Genomic DNA, 20153 nt, shown 5'->3' on the forward strand with positions numbered 1-20153 from the left:
CAGTAGGGTGCCACTAAATGGTCTCATGTGCAAATAGCCCGTTATAGCCCGCTATAGCTGATTTGGAGGTCTGCCGCTATTTAAAACATTGGTAAAAATTAGTCCCTCACCGAGTTCAGCGACCTTCCTCCCCCTCAGTATATAGATGGATTCAAATAAATTTAACTTTCGCTGCCATGGCTGAAGGTGACCGCCTGACATGGCAGATTGAAGCACCACCACAGATAAAGCACAGGGACTAAAGAAAAAGAACCAAGAGTGACTGAGCACGTAAACCATTCCATTTGCATTAATTCGGTTCATCGCACTAAACAAAATCATGCATTCCACGAGCAACTACTCTACTCTGCAGCTGCTACCAAAAGGTTTGACTTCAATTGGATAAGCATAGCGCAGCTGCTTCAGATTATTTCTCGGGGTACAAACACCCTACAGGGTACAAATATCAAAGATCCATGTCTCGAACACACCTGGTAAATGCAGGTTAAAACTTGGAATACAACATGTTGTTGAATTTGGCATACAACAAACGCTTGAACTCACTGAGAATTGCAACCTCTATAGACATGATGATGCGCACACTGCCATCACCCTCTGCACTGTCAATCAGGTGCACAAAACCTCCACGGTTTGGTTCAGCACGGAACATAGCCAATGGCCTCCCCCAGCTGAAATCCGCATCGTACGACGGCATGCCAAGCCAGCTGACAACTCTTATGTCGGTCACCGGCAAATTGCCTGCAGCCGGGCGCTCGTCGTCTCTCTTTGTTAGCTCGAGGTAGTCAATTGCCGAATGCACTAGCTCATTGTTCACCCGGCTGTGGGTGTCTCTGATTCGCCGCACGATGTATGTCAGCTCACACGAACTGATGTCACGCACTTTGTCGGTGACACTTAGGTTTATTATAGCATTGCCGAAGTAGCCGTCTGGGAGTGGTGGCCTCATGATGCGACGGATGTTGGCTGAGAACATAAGCTGGGTCGTAGCGTCCGGCGGTAGCATCCGGGCTAAGCACATGCATTGCCACAGGTGGGCACTGACTGCACTGAAGGTGCTCACGGCATCCCCACCAGAAATGCACTTGAGAGTTGAAAGTTGGTCCTTGGAAAGGGTGAAGACAACAACCTCGTTGACGACATGCCCCGGCTGTGGAGGTAGGTTGATATTGGGGCTAAAAACAGCAAGTGCTTCGGGATGAACAACGGGTGGATCACGCGCACACAAGCGTGTGCGGTCATGGCAGGGGAGGTTCACCATAGCCCGGTCGCCGTCCCTGGAGAAAGCTGACCACGTCCGGAAGAAGTGGAATACAACAGAGCCGTCCATGGCAGCATGGTGCGTTGCCGACCCTAAGACCACCCCACCACACTTCAAAAATGTTACCTACATACATAGACATGTTCGTGGTACATATTACTAATTGCAGCATGGGGCGTTGCCGACCCTCAGACCACCCCACCACACTTCAAAAATGTCACCTACATACATAGATGTATGGCTTAATTTGTGGTACATATTACTAATTGCTTCGTAGTAGTAAATGTTAGTACTGTTAATTGTAATTGATTTTGGATAGTAGAAAAAAAAGGAGCAATTAGGAATCAAACGGACCTGTGCAGCCCACAAGAGGCCGTCTGAGTTGTCGACGTGGGGAACAAACAACCTTCTTTGCTTTGAGGATGGTTTGAAGTCGTTGAAGTCATCCATGGTGAGACGAGACTGAGCCACAAGGAAGAGCATGCCCTTGCCGTTGCAGTCGATCTGTAACCGGCTGTCGGCGCCCGCCCTTAAGCGGCCGGCCAGGGGGTAGAAGGGCACAAGTGCCTTGCCCAACGCCGTCTTCAACCTTGTCACGTCGAAGAAGTCGTCGCAGGCGGTTTCTGGTCGGCGGTAGAAGTGGACGAGTGGGGTGTAGCCTCTGTTGGCTAGCATGAGGTCGAACGGCGACAGCGGGAGCGCTCTGCTCGGCGTGTCCGCCGCCGGCGTGACGAACGAGGACTCGACCACCTGCACCTCCTCCTCGCCGGCCATTCTGGAGTAGTAGTTGTTTCTCTCCTTGTTGCTCTACCTACTGTCTTTCTTTTCTTTTCTCTTCCTACCGAGTTGGAAATGGGCAGTGAGGACTGATGAGCAAGGATCGCATATCCTTTGGCATGTGATCACTCAGCGGTCTCCAGTCCTATAAAATTTAGACCTGATAATGGTGAAGAAAGGAGGTCGATCTGGTTGATGGGGACATTCATGGCGTTAATATCAAATCTCGTCGTTTTCTTTCTCTACAGCTGTGTCCTCAGTCCTCACCATGATGCTGTCTCCTACTCCTACATATTCAAGGAAATTAAAGACATTGTTTGGTGGCAGGCGCAGGTCCAGCTATTGATGCTCGTCTCCAGCCATTGATGCTCGTTCAGTGGGAAATGGCGGACCACCGTCCCGCCATTGTTTGGTGGCACGCGTTATTGCGATTTGATTCTCGTCCATCCATAGGTCATGCTGCTGGCAGCAGCCAAAGAAAATGGTGAGATCTGATCGCTCCATCAATAATTGCTTGCGAAGATGCCATCTCTTTCCTTTTTTTAAGAGGAAACCATCTCTACTTCAACATGTTTTAGTGCTGCTTTTGCTCCATTGCCAACACAGTAGCTAACGCTAGAAGAGAGAGAGAGAGAGAGAGAGAGAGAGAGAGAGAGAAGATAGGTGAGGGGAGAGGAAGGAGAATGGCCAGCGAGGAGGAGGTGCGGGTGGTAGAGTCTTGCTTTGTAACACCGGCCGCGGACACGCCGAGCAGAGCGCTCCGTCTGTCGCCGCTGGACCTCATGCTAGTCCACGGAGGCTACACCCCAGTCGTCCACTTCTACCGTCCACGTACCGGCGATGAAACTACCTCCGGTGACTTCTTCGGCGTGACAAGGTTGAAGACGGCGTTGAGCATGGCTCTTGTGCCCTTCTATCCGTTGGCCGGCCGCTTCAAGGAGGGCGTGGACGGCAGGATGGAGATCGACTGCAACGGAAAAGGCATTCTCTTCCTGGTGGCTCACTCTCGCCTTGCCGTCGATGACTTTAGCAACTTCGAGCCATTGCCAAAGCAAAGGAGGCTGTTTGTTCCCCACATCGACGGCTCAGCCGGCCTCTTGTGCGCTATTCAGGTATATCTGGTTCTTTCTTAACAAGTTTTTTTAGGACCTCCTTTACAAGTTTTTCATTCATTCAAAAACAATCAAATGTAAAACTTGTGCCGCAAATCCATATATGTAGGTGACATTTTTGAAGTGTGGCAGCGTGGTCTTAGGGATGGCAACCCACCATGGCGCCTTGGATGGCACTGCCATGTTCCACTTCCTCCAGACATGGACTGCTTTCTCTAGGGATGGCGACCGAGCTTTGGTGAACCTCCCCTGCCATGACCGCTCCCGCTTGTATGCGCGCGATCCACCTGTTGTTCATCCCGATGCCCTCTCCGTTTTTTGCCCCAAGATGATCCTATCACAAACCTCTATTGTCAACAAGCTTGAGGTTTTCACCGTCCGTAAGGACCATCTTTCTACTCTTAAGCTCACGTGCGGTGGTGTGAGCACCTTCAGTGCACTGACCGCCCACACGTGGCAATGCATGTGTCTAGCTCGGAGGCTACCACCAGACTCCACAACACGCCTCACATTCATGGCCAATGTCCGACGCAGAATGACGCCACCGCTCCCGGACGGTTACTTCGGCAACGCGATAATAAACATAAATGTCGCTGAAGAAGCACAGAGCATCACGTCTGGCGACCTAGCCTTTGTGGCACGCCGTATCAAAGACACCATCACCCGGGTGGACGATGAGCTAGTGCATTCGGCGGTCGACTACGTCGAGCTAGCATTAGCAGAGAGGGACAACCGCCATACCCCGGCGATGGGCAACTTGCCGGTGACGGACATTAGAGTGGTCAACTGGCTTGGCTTGCCGTTGTATGATTTGGATTTCAGCTGGGGAAAGCCATTGGCTGTGATGCGTGCAGAATCAAGCCGCGGAGGTCTTGTGCACCTGATGAACAGCACACAGGGGGATGGCAGCGTGCAGCTAGTCATCTATACAGAGGCTGCAATTCTCACGGAGTTCAAGCGTTTGTTTTATGCCAAGTTCGACGATATACTGCATTCCAAGTTCTAGTTGGCCGGCTAGTGTCCCATGCACTTCCATTTTATTTCTTTGAACATCTCCAATCCTATGTGCCTTAGTTGTTTTTGTCTAAGTGTGTGTCGAGGACTCGAGGTTCAGTTAGTCCAGATCTAATAATGTGTATGTTTTTGAGTGTATTGGAGACAGGCATGGACAATTGTGTAGCTAAGGCAGATAATCAGCAAAATATCGCATTTCACAAGCATGTTTTTACATGTAACCCATCAGTAGTCTCGAATCCTAAAAAGGAACATATAACAATTAGATACAGATCAGCAATCTCCAACCCTCAAGATATTATGATTGCATCAATGCTTTTTCTTTAGATGAGACCAGAACCGGACCAAATTGAAGGTAAACAGAAGTAATTGGCGCCGATACCAAACTTCACCGTTTTCCTTCTTTCCCTTCCGAAAAGGGTTTCCCCCGCTTTATATATAAAGCACCATCACCGAACAAGTTGAAACTGGCTGACACACACACACACACACACACACACACACACACGCACGCACGCACGCACGCACGCACGCACGCACGCACGCACGCACACGCGCATGCACGCACGCACACGCGCGCGCGCGCGCACACAGACACACCCAAGGCTGCATACAAGGGCGCTGAAAACGGCAACACCACCCCAACAAACACCTAGTAAACACCAGATGGAACACTCACTACCAGAAAAACTTGTTTTGCCGACGGCTGTATCTATGCCGACGGCCCCCGTCGGCATATATGGGCATACCCCGACGGCCCAACTAAAGCCGTCGGCGTAGAAAGGCCGTCGGCGTATAGCCATCTATGCCGACGGGGGCCGTCGGCATAGATAAGCCGTCGGCGTTTCTCCGAATATACCGACGGGGGCCGTCGGCATAGAGCAGGCCGTCGGCATATCGCGTGGGCACGTCTACCCGGGCGGCGACGGCAGTTTGACGGCGTCAGGCTACGCCGACGGGCTAACGGTGGCCGTCGGCATAGCTACGCCGACGGACTAGCCGTCGGCCTAGCTATGCCGACGTCATCGATCCGCCGCGCCGCCACGTCATCGATCCGCGTCGTTCGCCGATCCCGTGGGGTGGAATTTCTATGCCGACGGCTAGGCCTGGCCCATGGTTTTTGCCACGTCATTGATCCCCGCCCTACGCCACGTCATCGATCCAGGGCTCTACCGTTCCGTGGCCGTAGCTATGCCGACGGCTTTGCCGTAGGCATAGATTTCTAATAATATTTTTATATTTTTTGTATTTTCTCTTATTATTTTTTTTAATTTTTTTCCAATACTAATTTCATTAACTTAAATGTACAGAAAACATATATCGATTGCCCCCCACGCGGGCCTTCTTCCGTCGTGTCACAGAGAGGTTAGACGGGACGGGCCGGGTACCTGTGGGGGGTAGCAATGCCGCCAGGTGTTGCGGTGGGCCCTCCTACGGTTGTGGAAACGTGGTGGCAGGCGCAGGCACGCGGCTCTGAGGTGTGCCCCCTCCCCCCTCATGGGCGTCGATGCCGCCGTGCCCCGGAGGGGGGAAACGGCCACGTCGGGCCGACACAGAGGGAATCTTGGGGTGGGTTGTGTCGGGACTGTGTTGGGGGGTGTAGCTATGGCTGGGCTATGACAACAAGGTGAAAAGGTCCACCGGTCAAACCACGTCCAGCGAAAGTCAAAGGGATAGACCCGGCGGTCGTCTGTGTCAGGGTTAGACGGGACAGGGTACCTGGGGTGTAGCAATGCCGCCAGGTGTTGCGGTGGCCCTCCTACGGTTATATAAGCATGGTGGCAGGCGTAGGCACCCGGCACGCGGCTTGTATGAGGTCCCGATGCGACGCTCCGGTGGCATTGCTACCCCCCTAGGGCCCCCGTCCCGCCTAACCCTGTGGCGTTTGACCATGGGATCTACCTCTTTGACTTTGCACGGACGGGCTTTGAGCAGTAGACGTATCCACCCGGTTGTGTAAGGTCAGCCCATAGGCCCACGGCAACATCTGGCCCGGATGTTGCTCCAAAGTGTTCCTATGGGCTGACCTAACACAACCGGGTGGGGAGGTCCACTGGTCAAAGCCCGTCCGTGCAAAGTCAAAGGGCTAGATCCCGTGGTCAAATGCTACAGGGTTAGGCGGGACGAGGGCACTGGGGGGGGGGGGGGTAGCAATGCCACCGGAGCGTCGCACCGGGCCCTCATACATGCGGGGTGGTGTGGTGGCATGTCCAAAGAGGCGGGACGCGTCTCCGGTGCGTGGCCCCCCCTCACGGACGGCGATGACACGGTAGTAGACGTTCTGCGGTAACGATGCGGCGTCAATATTACTAAATACTTGGAGCGCGATAAAATCATGAGTTTTTTTTCACGATGTGGGCACATGTGCTATAGGAACGATGGTATTTTTCATAATTTTTGGTGATGGAGAAGTATCCAAAAAATTCCCTCTACACGGATTGCCCTTCGCGCGTCTACGGCTGTGGCCGGCGGCCTCCGGGGGCTAGCATGCCGCCAAATCTTGCGTAGGCGGCCTCTCACAAGTCTGGAAGTGTTGTGGCGGTTGCAAATGCCTGGCACGCGTGTCCGGGGTGTGCCCCCCCTCACGGACGGCGTCGCCGCCGGCACCTGGAGGGGGGAAACGGACGCGTGGGGTCTACACGGAGGGGATCTTGCTGTGGGTCTGGCCCGGATGTTGCTCCAAAGTGTTCCTATGGGATGACCTAACACAACCGGGTGGGGAGGTCTTCTTCTATTTACCATCACTTTCTTATGTATGACTAATCTCTGTTTGGTGGTGCAGGAGGATAAACTAAAGCGGTCGCTCTCACACATGCAGGCGTGGGAGATCGCCCATACGCGGAAGGACCCCAAGCCTGGCGAGCCCAAGTACTACGGCAAGAAGACCGCAGGGAGGAAGAAGGCCTACTCCGAAGCGTATCTGAAGTTACACCCTGACACACCTGACCCCACGGCCGTCGGCATAGGCCTGTCCCGACGGCCATTCAGGGCTATGCCGACGGCCCTGGCCGTCGGCATAGGGTGCGATTCCGGTAGTGACTAAGCACTACTACGGAGTCGTCAGGGTCTCATGTCGATGGAAATAGAACACATGGTTTGGTGGCCCATCTCCATCTGGATCATTTGATAACTTTAGTGCAACAAGTTGTCACCTACGTACATATACGAAAAGCTTGAATGTGTTACAAGTTGACTTGAAGAATGTCCCTTTCTCTGGGATCACGATATCCCCTTCCCTTGTCTTTTCTCGACCTCACGGTGGATCTCGTTCTCTAAAAGAAATACGCAGTTTGAACCACAGGCAATGGAGACAGGGATCGGTGGAACAAGAGACTCATTGCTTAGTGCTCACCGATCTGCTGCCGTACTTGTAGGACCAGGAGGTCGCGCGAATGTTGCTCACTTGCCTGCCTTAAACATGCACACTGGGAGGGCGTATGATCGTGCTTCTGTAGTCCTGATAAGTGATGAGTTCATGAGTGAGCATAACGACCAAGGACAGGATCGACGCTTCCACAAAGAACCTGTTGCAAGTTGGAAGAGAAAGATCATGATTCATAAGTATCTGCAGACATGGGGGCACCTCATCCGACACCATGCACTACTTTGTGCAAGTAGCCAAGTAGGACGATGACAGCAGCGGCGGCGGCAAAGGTCACGTAGCATGGTACTGAAGTACTTCCTCCATTCCTAAATATTTGGCTTTTTAGAGATTTCAACAAATGACTACATACGGAGTAAAATGAGTGAATCTACACTTTAAAATATGTCTATATACATCCGTATGTGGTATTTCATTTGAAATCTTAAAAAGACAAATATTTAGGAACCAAGGAAGTAGGTGGCAGTGGCACTGGCTGCGGATGAAAACAATGATTCTCACCATGCATGTGAAAATTAGCTCGGTATCTGTCCTTCGTTGACATATGTGAACCGAATCCTTCACAAAACACATACTTAGGCATAACTGATGTGACATCCCATTTGTTATAGATGCAACCGATATGACCAGAAAAATAACACTTCAAAAGGTGGATTTAAGCAAAACACTAGCAGCTAATGGGCCAATTAAACACATTTGCTCCAACTTAATTAGCACTACACTTTTTCGTACCGACCATCTCAGACTGAGTTTGTAACAGAGTTAACCAGGATCAACATGTGTTCAGTAATACCCTATCAACCAACATGCATGTGTACCAAAAACTCCCTTCAGACCAACGCAAAATTAGTTATAGCTACAACAGTTTCAGCTAGCCGTGAGCTAATGGTTCATATTCTTCTCAGGCACTTCGTCTGCCTATCCAGCTTCGTATGCTTTCTTAGCCTGCTCAACCAATGATTTCAGTAGTTCTTTTTTCGAGGTCCTAACATCATGGGCTTTCACCATAGCGTTGTAGACTCGCAAGCAAGCATCCTTATTCAGGTCAACTTCATATACATCTGCATCATTCACCAACCTTAATACCTCATCTTTTGAAATCTAAAAAAAATGGTTTGGATTTAGTGACAAGTTTGTAAGAAATGGGAACAAACAAAATATTATACAGCTGGAAATATATTCATAAGTAATATGTACAATTTACCTCACAGGAATCGCCAAATTCAGGCCACCATATCATCTTCAAAGCTGTTACAATTTTCAGTAAGCTCCAACCCTCACACTTGATGCGAGACACATAAGCATGGCAGAGGGAGTAGTTAATTAATATAAGAGCTATAAAGCTATAAAGCAAAAAGCATGGCAACTACTCCCTCCGTAAATCACGACGCAGAAATTGAGGGCCAGGATAAAGGGTACCGTGGAGCTCCAGCTACACTGCAACTTTCTCGCATATAAATGATACAAGCTATATATCATATAAGAGCGTTTAGATCACTATTTTAGTGATTTAAATGCTCTTATATTGGTTTACAGAGGGAGTAGTTAATTAACTCACCATCTCGGGTTTGACCTTACAGCCATAACGACGCATGACATTTAGCAGTCCTAGACTCATCGGGAGGCGGTCCTCTCTAGCCAGCTGTGATTTCTCTCCAGGCAACCTTCCATGAAATTTTGAACCCCCCACATTAACTTCATCAGGGCTGTAGTATACAGGCACGGTATTTCTGGAGGAAGTCAGAGCAAAAATGGCGATCAGGGTTGTACAATAAGTATAGGAAAACCAGCAACTTATACTCACCAATCTCTCTTAATGATCTTTTTATATTCAGGATTTCCAACAGCAATTTTCTGCCGAGGGAAGCGGCAATTCTTGATCATCTTAGTAAGCCTTTTGTCAACGCCGGTATTTTGATTAATGACGCTAGACTTGTCCTCAATAGTTCAAAACTCTTGCATCCAAACACTCTGATGAAGAAATAAACACCGAAGAAAGGGAAATAACAATCCGAAGCAGGGAACTGAAGGAAATGTGGGGGCACTAACACGATTGGCCGACCAAATGTCAGCGAAGCTAACCCATATGTCCTGGAGGAGACAAGGATGAAACACAAAATACACAGCAAGTGAAAGCGAAGCAAGCAGATCGATATCATTAAGTCATAATAAAAATTCTTCTATTTGGTTAGGTGAGCCCCTTGATTTTGTATTCAGTGTGCTCACGAACGATGTAACCCTATTTGAGTTTTAATAAAGCTACGCATGATGGCCTTTCCTAAAGAAAAGTTAGCAATTTTCAGAGTAATTCGGCTCATTGGGCTCATGCGAATACAACTTGGCGATCTACCTGACCATATAAATGTATAATTTCAGTTGGGTTGTGCTAATGTGAGTGCGTTGTTTATCAAAAATGACAAGAAATCTGGCATAATTTCATTGCATGTCTCATAGATCAAGTAATGTTCGGTCCAAAATAGATACAAGACACACACATTTCTTAACGGTGCTATGTACCAGGTTACACCAGCATACCGGAAGTCCGGCCTACCAGGTCAGCCTCAAGGCGGTAGACCTCCTCAAGACGGCGCTAGCAACATGTACCCCAGGACCTGCATCTAGTATTTTTTGGACGAAAAGAGACCTTTATTAAACTGAAACAATAGTTACATCGTTTGTGAGGAGGGTCAAACCAATCCCGAGCTCTAGAAGACGTAGCTACCCTCGCAAGCTCATGATCAATCCTATTGGTTTCCCTATTACAATGTTTGAAACTAGTGAGAGGGAAGTCACAAGCCATGTAGTAACAATCATCAAAAACAGCTGGCGCCGTGCCCGCATACTTCCCTCCATTCTGCATGATCTCAAAGACCCCATATTATCTAAGTTGATAACTAGTTGATTGCATTGCATGAGACACAATCCAAATCTTAAAGCCAAGGCCTCAGACATCAGAACATATGTACGCCAATCAATTCTTAAGTTTCCCAGCAATAAAATTACTTTTATCATCTCGCAAGACTGCAACAATTAACACATGGTCATATGCAACTTGCATACTAACAGCATCTCCAACATCAGAAGAAATTTCTGGCTGCCTAAATCCAACTTTAGTTGAGGAGAGAAAAAATTTAGGTAACTAGTTTTTTTTTGCTTTTTCAACATGCCTAAAACTGGAGACCTAAAATATGATGGCAATGAAAACTTTGCAACATCACACCACACATAATCAACAACATTTCAAACCCCTGCTATTTCAACTTTAAGTTAGAATTTAAGCCTAAAACCGCAAACATTGTGCATCACAAACACAAACAAAAGTGTGTGGAACATGAATGCATAGAGCTTTTCCTAGAACTAGATTCTTGCCTTCCTATCACTAATACTATGAGCAAGCGACCACAAACAAAGGAGGTGATGTGTTGCACCTAAGAGAGACAAGCAGAGTAGGCAAATATTACTGCATTGAACTTCTCCTCATGCACCAGATAAACAGCTCCATGGAGTGTCACGGCTTCCACCAGCTCAGGTACCAGGGCTCCAAGGATGGAATCATTGCATACGGCAAATGTACCAGCTGTCCTGGTCCAGTCCAGTGCCACCACAACCCCCCGCACTAGACCCGCCTCGCTCGGAGAAGATAGCTGCATCAGACGATCCAAGAATATAGTACCTGGCGGTGGCGGAGACCAACAGGAGCTTGATGCCAGGGTCCCACGCCTATGAACTCTACTTGTATCTCTTGCATGCAAAAGAAAAAAAAATACAGAAGAAAAAAGTCTCACATGCAAATGGACTAGATGTGGTTCCACCACAGGGGAAAAGGCAAGGTGTTTGGGTCCTGCTCTTGGGCCAGGCATGGTGCGGAAAGGGTGGGTTGCATTGGGCCATGTTCCTCCTGCCCGGAAGATATCGCCAGCCGCCTCGTCCGTCAGAGCTGCCGACGTGGGGTGGGTCGCCCCTCCGCGTCTCGTCGGCGGCGAGGCACTCCGCCGCCCCTCCGACGGCGCTGAGTTCTGCTGCCGTAGAAGTAGAACCAACACTCAGCCGCGGCAGCGCCCCCAAAGATGGCGCCGCTGGCCGAGCGGATTCCTCCTATCCTGTGATGCGAATCGGTGTACCTTCTTCTGCTTGCTCACTGCCATAGCTTCTGTATTTCCATCGGCTCCTCTCTGCATTTCAGTTATAAACATGCACTTCTCAAGTTAGTTTCTTGGTGAGCTTTGAGATACTACTGCTAGAAAGCTGAAATCGATTTGCCCCCTTCCTTTGAGCTCCACCTCCTAGGCCTGGAGTAAATCAGTCTTAGGGGTACATCGGTTTCGCCTTCTGTCATGCTCAGATCTATCACTCCCATCTGTACAACTCATCAGGTCTGAATTCACAACTTAGCAGAGGTGCGCACAAAGTCGGATGAAATTCATACGAAAAAACTAGACGGGGTTGTTTTCAAAGTGGATTTAGAAAAGGCGTACGACAAAGTTAAATGGTCATTTCTTCAATAGGCCTTGCGTATGAAAGGTTTTGATCAAGCCTGGAGACAACAGGTAGAGTCTTTCACGCAAAAAGGGAGTGTTGGAATTAGAGTAAATGATGACATAGGTCACTATTCTCAAACACATAAAGGCCTGAGACAAGGAGATCCGATGTCACCTATTCTGTTCAACATTGTAGTTGACATGTTGACGATTCTAATAGGTAGGGCGAAGGATGCTGGTCAAGTAGGCAGTCTGGTACCTCATCTAGTTGATGGAGGTGTATCTGTCCTACAGTACGCCGATGATACTATCATATTTATAGAGCATGACTTGGAAAAAGTGAGAAACATGAAGCTGGTGTTATGCTTATTTGAACAATTGACCGAATTAAAGATTAATTTCCACAAAAGCGAATTGTTCTGTTTTGGAAGAGCCAATGAGGAACATGAGGCATATAAGCAATTGTTCTGATGTGAATTAGGGGCTTTACCTTTCACTTATTTGGGTATACCAATTCACCATCGTAAGCTAACAAACAGAGAATGGAAGAGCATTGAGGATCGTTTTGAGAAGAAACTGGGATGCTGGAAGGGCAAACTGATGTCATATGGAGGCCGTTTAATTCTCATTAATTCAGTTCTCACAAGCATGCCCATGTTTCTTCTGTCTTTTTTCGAGGTTCCAGTTGGAGTTTGGAAAAGAGTTGATTTCTATCACTCCCGCTTCTTTTGGCAAAGTGATGATCTCAAGAGGAAGTATATAGACTCATGAAATGGGACATTATTTGTCGACCCAAGGACTAAGGGGGTCTCGGCATCAAAAATCTTGAGGTCAAGAACAAGTGTCTTCTCAGCAAGTGGCTGTATAATCTATCTAGTGAGACCGGGGCTACATGGGCACATATTCTGCGTAATAAGTACCTTCATTCCAAAAATTTATCCCAGGTGACAGTAAGGACGATGGATTCTTCTTTCTGGAAAGGACTGATGAGAGTTAAATCGGTCTTTTTTAATCGGACGAAGTTTGTTATTGGGAACGATACTTCTACGAGATTCTGGGAGGATACGTGGCTAGGGGATATGCCGCTCGCGCTTCAATATCCTTCTCCCTATAGCATTGTTCAACGGAGAGATGCAACCGTTGAGACAGCATGTCAGTCCACGCCTCTTAATATTCACTTTAGGAGAGCGTTAGCCGGAAACCGTTGGGAAGCCTGGCTCCATCTTGTGAGAAGATTGATGGATGTTCAACTAACTCAACGGCCCGATCAGTTGTGTTGGAAGCTAACTAGGAATTGAGAGTTTGCGGTTAAATCCATGTATTTGGATGTTATGAATTTTAGCTCTATTCCTATTTCGAAACATGTTTGGCATGTCAAAGTTCCCTTGAGAGTTAAAGTGTTTATGTGGTTTGTATACAAACAAGTCATTTTAACTAAGGATAGCTTGATAAAACGCAACTGGAATGGATCCACTAGATGTAGCTTCTGTGATCAGGATGAATCCATCAAACATCTCTTTCTTGATTGCCCCTTGGCAAAAATTCTTTGGCAGTCTGTGCACATAGCCTTTAATATTACTCCGCCGAATAATATCAACACGTTATTTGGGACATGGCTTGATGGGGTTGAGCTCCAAACAGCGAGACACGTTCACGTAGGAGTATGTGCTTTACTATGGGCTATCTGGAATTGTAGAAATGATTTGGTCTTTTTTTTTGAGCATCAGTACAGACACAAGCGCTCATATACACGCGCATACACTCACCCCTATGAACGCACACACACACACCCTACCCCTATGAGCACCTCCGAGAGACTGAGCCGGCATATCATCTTGAGATTTACGAAGTCACCGTAGGCGCCTCGTCGTCGACGGGAACGTCTCCTCCCACTAAAAGTGCATCGCCGGAAATCTTGAAATAAATTCAGGAATAATGCGAGCACTAGGATTTGAACCCTGGTGGGTTGGGGATACCACTGCCCACCTAACCAACTCAACCACAGGTTGATTCGCAAAATGATTTGGTCTTTAACAGAACAACAAACACTCATTTTTTGCAGGTTATCTTCCGAGCTACGGCGTTGATCCGTATGTGGTCGCTATTCACTCCGACAGAGGCTAGGGAGCGTTTGGTTACTGGATCTATCCGATGGGAGATGGTAGCACGGGATATTTTAAATCGGTTTGGATGGCGGTCATGTAATAGAATAGGCAATTAGTTTCCCTATCTTTATCTTGCTAGCCGGTTGTGGTTTGATTTTTGTTCTTTTGCTCTTTGTGAGCATTTTTTGTACTTTGTTGAGACTTTAAGACTGTCGTCGTACTTTTTTGCTTGGTAATAAAGGTGGGCGTATGCATCGTTCTGATGCAGAGGCCGGGGATGACCCCTTTTCGAAAAAAAAGCAGAGGTACGCATCGTGCACATTGCTTGCTAGACCTATCTCTAGAGTTTCCTTGGCGCTACACTACAGGAACTACATGGCCAAGGAGAAGTTCGTATTTTTGTAGCACCTGCCTAACCATCCTTGTACAAGCAATGCTGTAATCAGGATTCATTAACAGGCTCTGATTATAGGGCGTTGTTGCGAGTAGTTTGCATTTTGCATAAAGTTTCTACCAGTTTGTGAAGCATTTTCTGGTTTATATAGGAAAGCTAAGCATGTCAACCTCACGCTACATTAGAGAGAGGGAAGCCTTGTAATGGCGCTCTTATAAATGCCAAAGCTTTAAACGGAGATATCGGCCACATTCCGCAACATAACTAGCAGGGCTACAATTTTCCCCCGTGAGCATTCTACCTACTGCAATGGCGATGCAAGTTGAAATCCAAATTTCGATGCTCTACTTCAGAGTTTTCTTCAGTTCGAATGGCTTGAAACACACAAAAGTTTTTCAGTTAGCATGAAGACCCCACAATGAATAGACATCATTGCAGTCTTTTATCTTTATCTTTAAATCCTGCAGCTAACACAATATATGAAACACCTAAATTAACCTTCCAAAACACCCAACCCCCCCACCCCCCCCTCTTAAAAAAACAAAAACCTCAGCCCCTGAAATGCTGACGCGTGGATGCCTATTGGTCCCGGTTGATGCCACCAACCGGGACCAAAGGCAAAAAAAAAACAAAAACCTCAGCCCCTGAAATGCTGACGCGTGGATGCCTACTGGTCCCGGTTGGTGCCACCAACCGGGACCAAAGGCCCTCCTGCCTGGGCTCGGCGCACCGGCCACGTGGAGGCCCATCTGTCCCGGTTCCTGTTTGAATCGGGACTAAAGGGCAGGGCATTAGTAACGACCCTTTAGTCCCGGTTCAAAAACCGGGACAAAAGGCCCTTACCAACCGGGACAGAAGACCCTTTTTCTACTAGTGCATGTTCAATGTACAGAGAAACAATGGATCTATACATTGATTTTCCCCAAAAAATTGATGTAATTACATGGCAACACGAAGAGGAATATAGAGAGGTAGAAACCTATGGAGAGGTCAGTCAATTTGGCTACATAAACCAAAATTCAAGTTAAACCTGCAATAGCAGGAGCAGTTGCAATGTGATCAACAATGCGACCATACTGGAATTGCAGGTGGTTAAAATAATTTAAAATTCTTGATAAAGAGTAAACATCATATTTTCAATTTAGCTACAAATAGTATATATGTCAGTGATTAAGTTAGCTCATATATTTTTCTTACGTTTCCTAGTTTAGAGTACTGTCTGTAGGCACAACTGTCATGTTTAGCTGACAATATTTGAATCATTATAAACATACATAGCTCGCCACTTTAAATATGGAAATCGAAAAGGGCACTCTAATATCATAGCTAAAAATATATTATCATATCTTGTATACGTAGCATCCATAAATCTGAACCCTTGAACTTCAAAAGAAAGATCATGCATATATTGTTAGAAATGAACCTAGAAAGTATGGATTCCATGATTGATGTAAATGTAGTAAACACACTCTCACTGCCTGGTGAAACTTTATGCGATGCAGACCACCTAGTTGGCTCTCATCTTCTCCCCCATATAATCTGATAAACAGAAGTGTTGAAAGATAGACATGGAAAAAGTAAGTTTTTCTTGATGAGACATTATGGATCAATATACGATAGGTGCAGAGATTATATGACCGCATTGGAGGCTTGCTGCAGTTGATACGATTTGCAGTAGCAGTTACACTAGTAGAAAAAGGGTCAAATGTGAAGCACATTAGTGCCGGTTTGAATTTGAGCCGGCACTAATGTGACCATTAGTGCCGGTTCCAACGGCTAGGCGGGCGGACATCATTAGTACCAGTTCATGGGCAACCTCTAGTACCGGTTCATGCCACGAACCGGTACTAATGAGGCCAGTGCAGCTGTGGTCACGCTGGGGCCCCCACGAAGACCTTTAGTACCGGTTCATGGCATGAACCGGTACTAGAGTTTCTTAGTAAGCTGATTTTTAGTCCCACCTCGCCAAGAGAGAGGCAGTATGAGCGGTTTATAAGCCGTGACTGCAGAGACAATGACACAGAGGCGCAATGCTCACCTGCACGTTGATTAGCTTCAAGCCTTTTGGAATAGCATAGATTGCATTGAGCTATGTGCAGTGCAGTCTACACTATTCCGAAAGGCTTGAAGCAAATTAATCAGCATTGCACCTCTTTTTTATTTTTAATAACTTATTTGAACTCCGGACTTCTTGTGTTCAGTATGCAGCATTCAAAGTGACGTCATCAATTTCCAACATGTTCTGACATCATTTGCTGTTTTTCAGTCATTTACCGAATTGTTTAAAGAGCTTAATGACCGTGAAATTGAAAATCACTACAAAATGAACTGTGAAAATGTTGAAATTTAGCATGGTATCATCATTTCACCCGCATAGCATGTGCGAAAGAGTAACATGTGTGAAAGAGTAGAGAGGGTCACGGCAAAAACTGGACGCACTTCGTGTACAAACTGGACAATCTCTTTCGGAGTATCAGGGTTTTGGACGAGAATTCATCTGTTACACGGGCACTTCAATGTTTTTAAAACTTATTTGAACTCCGGACTTCTTTTGTGTTCAGTATGCAGCACTCAAAGTGACGTCATCAATTTCCAACATGTTCTGACATCATTTGTTGTTTTTCAGTCATTTACCTAATTGTTTAGAGAGCTAAATGACCGTGAAAATGAAAATCACTACAAAATGAACTGTGAAAATGTTGAAACTTGGCATGGTATCATCATTTCACCCGCATAGCATGTGCGAAAGAGTAGAGAGGGTCACGGCAAAAACTGGATGCACTTCGTGTACAAACTGGACAATGTCTTTCGGAGTATCAGGGTATCGGACGAGAACTCATCTGTTACACGGGCACTTCAATGTTTTTTAAACTTATTTGAACTTCGGACTTCTTTTGTGTTCAGTATGCAGCATTCAAAGCGACGTCATCAATTTCCAACATGTTCTGACATCATTTGTTGTTTTTTAGTCATTTACCGAATTGTTTAAAGAGCTAAATGACCATGAAATTGAAAATCACTACAAAATAAACTGCGAAAATGTTGAAATTTGGCATGGTATCATCATTTCACCCGCATAGCATGTGCGAAAGAGTAGAGAGGGTCACGGCAAAAACTGGATGCACTTCGTGTACAAACTGGACAATGTCTTTCGGAGTATCAGGGTTTCGGACGAGAACTCATCTGTTACACGTGCACTTCAAAGTTTTTTAAACTTATTTGAACTCCCGACTCCTTTTGCGTTCAGTATGCAGCATTCAGAGCGACGTCATCAATTTCCAACATGTTCTGACATCATTTGCTATTTTTCAGTCATTTACCTAATTGTTTAGAGAGCTAAATGACCGTGAAATTGAAAATTACTACAAAATGAACTGTGAAAATGTTGAAACTTGGCATGGTATCATCATTTCACCTGCATAGCATGTGCGAAAGAGTAGAGAGGGTCACGGCAAAAAATGGACGCACTTCGTGTACAAACTGGACAATCTCTTTTGGAGTATCAAGGTTTCGGACGAGAACTAATCTGTTACACCGGCACTTCAATGTTTTTTAAACTTATTTGAACTCCAGACGTATTTTGCGTTCAGTATGCACCATTCAAAGCCACGCCATCAGTTTCCAACATGTTCTGACATCATTTGCTGTTTTTCAGTCATTTACCTAATTGTTAAGAGAGCTAAATCACCGTGAAAATGAAAATCACTACAAAATGAATTGTGAAAATGTTGAAACTTGGCATGGTATCATCATTTCACCCGCATAGCATGGGCGAAAGAGTAGAGAGGGTCACGGAAAAAAATGGACGCACTTCGTGTACAAACTGGACAATCTCTTTTGGAGTATCAGGGTTTCGGACGAGAACTCATCTGTTACACCGGCACTTCATTTTTTTAAACTTATTATAACTCCAGACTTTTTGTGCATTCAGTATGCACCATTCAAAGCCACACCATCAACTTTCAACCATCAAATTGGCATGGTATATAAAAATAAATGAATAGAAGAAAATAGATAAAGCCGAAAAGAAAAAATAGCAGAAAAGAAAAAAACTATATAAAAAACTACTCAGAAATAAATAGAAGAAAATAAATATAGCAGAAAAGAAAAAAACTATTCAGCAATAAATAGTAGAAAAAATAAACAGAAAAGAAAAAAATATATAAAAAAATTTGGGGCGCTGCCCTATGGGCCTGCTAGACCATGGGCGCGCAATTTCAGGCCCACAAGGCCCAACAGACTCACAGGGCAGCGCACCGTAGTTAGGCCCAGAAGCCTGCTTTATAGAGGAGTTCGAAAGGGCAGCCGCGGTTGGGTTTATAAACAAGTGCGGCTGCCCTTCGCCCGGCGAGGTGGGACTAAACTTTTTGCACCGCGGGTGGCAGCGCACCACCTTTAGTACCGGTTGGTGGCTCCAACCAGTACTAAAGGCTGGTCTTTAGTACCGGTTCGTGGCTCGAACCGGTACTAAAGGGTGCTCTTCCCGCCTCTTGGCCTGGCCAAAGTTGGCCTTTAGTACCGGTTGGTGGCTCCAACCGGTAATAAAGGCCTCTCCTATATATACAACACTTACGAAAAATTTCAGTTAGATCATGTTCGTCTTCATCGCCGCCCCCGCCCCGCCCCGTATCGCGCCCCGGCCGTCCTCGGCGTCGCGCGCCCCGGCCGTCCCCGTCCCCGTCGTCGCGCGCGCCTCGGCCGTCCCCGTCGCCGTCGTTGCGCGCGGCCCGGCCGTCCCCGCCCCCGTCGCGCCGTCCCCGTCCTTGCCGTCTCGCGCCGCCGCCCGTACGCCGCCGCCCCCGTCGCGCCGTCCCCGTCGTCGCCGTCTCGCGCCGCCGCCCGTATGCCCCCGCCCCTGCTCGTACGTACACACACATACATACACACACACATACGCCACAATTTTTTTTACTTATTTTCTGTTTTCTGTGTTTTAGATTAATGCATGTCAAATTGTTAATTAGATGAATTACCTAGATAAGAATGTTAGAATGTTAATGTTAGATGAATTAGATAGAGAAGTTAAATATTAATGTCAATTGTTAGATTAATTAGATAGAGAAGTTAAATATTAATGTCATTTGTTAGATGAATTAGCTAGATATTAAATAATTAGGTATATATATATATGAGATTATTTGAACTAGTTGAATTAATATAACTAGTTTATTTTTAGTAAATGCTTAGTTGAACTAGCTAGTTGAATTAGTACTAGTTTATTTTTAGTAAGAAAATTTAGGTATATGAGATTTGATGATCTAATTAAAATATTACTATATATAGCTACTTTATATATTTTAGTAAGAAAAATAATAGAACTAGTTTATTTTTAGTAAATTCTTAATTGAATTAGTTGAATTAATAGAACTAGTTATTTTTAGTAAGAAAATTTAGGTATATGAGATTTGATGATCTAATCAAAATATTACTATATAGAACTACCTACTTTATTTTAGTAAGAAATTAATAGAACTAGTTTATTTTTAGTAAATGCTTAGTTGAATTAATAGAACTAGTTTATTAAGTTGAATTAATAGAACTAGTAAGTGTTTAATGTTTCACCTATATATGAACATATGTTAGATAATAATGTCAAATGTTAGATGAATTAGATATAAATTATATGTTAGACA

General features: G+C 46.1%; 2 protein-coding genes across 2 annotated transcripts; one reads left to right on the plus strand and one right to left on the minus strand.

Annotated features, from left to right (window-relative positions):
• Positions 1-259: 259 nt before the first annotated feature.
• Positions 260-2171, minus strand: LOC147963290 (putrescine hydroxycinnamoyltransferase 1-like). The gene is made up of 2 exons (XM_087527965.1): positions 1613-2171; positions 260-1384 (listed from the first exon to the last, which is right to left on the minus strand). Exons 1-2 carry the CDS (start codon positions 2030-2032, stop codon positions 485-487), a joined length of 1320 nt encoding a protein of 439 aa, XP_087384091.1. The 5' UTR covers positions 2033-2171; the 3' UTR covers positions 260-484.
• Positions 2172-2411: 240 nt separating this feature from the next.
• On the plus strand, positions 2412-4367 carry LOC125528072 (hydroxycinnamoyltransferase 4). The gene is made up of 2 exons (XM_048692587.2): positions 2412-3147; positions 3257-4367. Exons 1-2 carry the CDS (start codon positions 2719-2721, stop codon positions 4151-4153), a joined length of 1326 nt encoding a protein of 441 aa, XP_048548544.2. The 5' UTR covers positions 2412-2718; the 3' UTR covers positions 4154-4367.
• Positions 4368-20153: the final 15786 nt, after the last annotated feature.

The sequence above is a fragment of the Triticum urartu genome, chromosome 6A, assembly GCF_056163025.1.
Source record: "Triticum urartu cultivar PI428250 chromosome 6A, HENAU_Tu73, whole genome shotgun sequence".
NCBI classification, from domain to species: Eukaryota; Viridiplantae; Streptophyta; class Magnoliopsida; order Poales; family Poaceae; genus Triticum; species Triticum urartu.

Bases quoted from the DNA above. Each gene is read 5' to 3' on its own strand.
- LOC147963290 (XM_087527965.1), bottom strand. From the start codon at position 2,032: ATGGCCGGCGAGGAGGAGGTGCAGGTGGTCGAGTCCTCGTTCGTCACG. The intron at 1,385-1,612 runs GTCCGTTTGATT...CTATGTATGTAG, and splicing joins GCCTCTTGTGGGCTGCACAG to GTAACATTTTTGAAGTGTGG.
- LOC125528072 (XM_048692587.2), top strand. From the start codon at position 2,719: ATGGCCAGCGAGGAGGAGGTGCGGGTGGTAGAGTCTTGCTTTGTAACA. The intron at 3,148-3,256 runs GTATATCTGGTT...CCATATATGTAG, and splicing joins GCCTCTTGTGCGCTATTCAG to GTGACATTTTTGAAGTGTGG.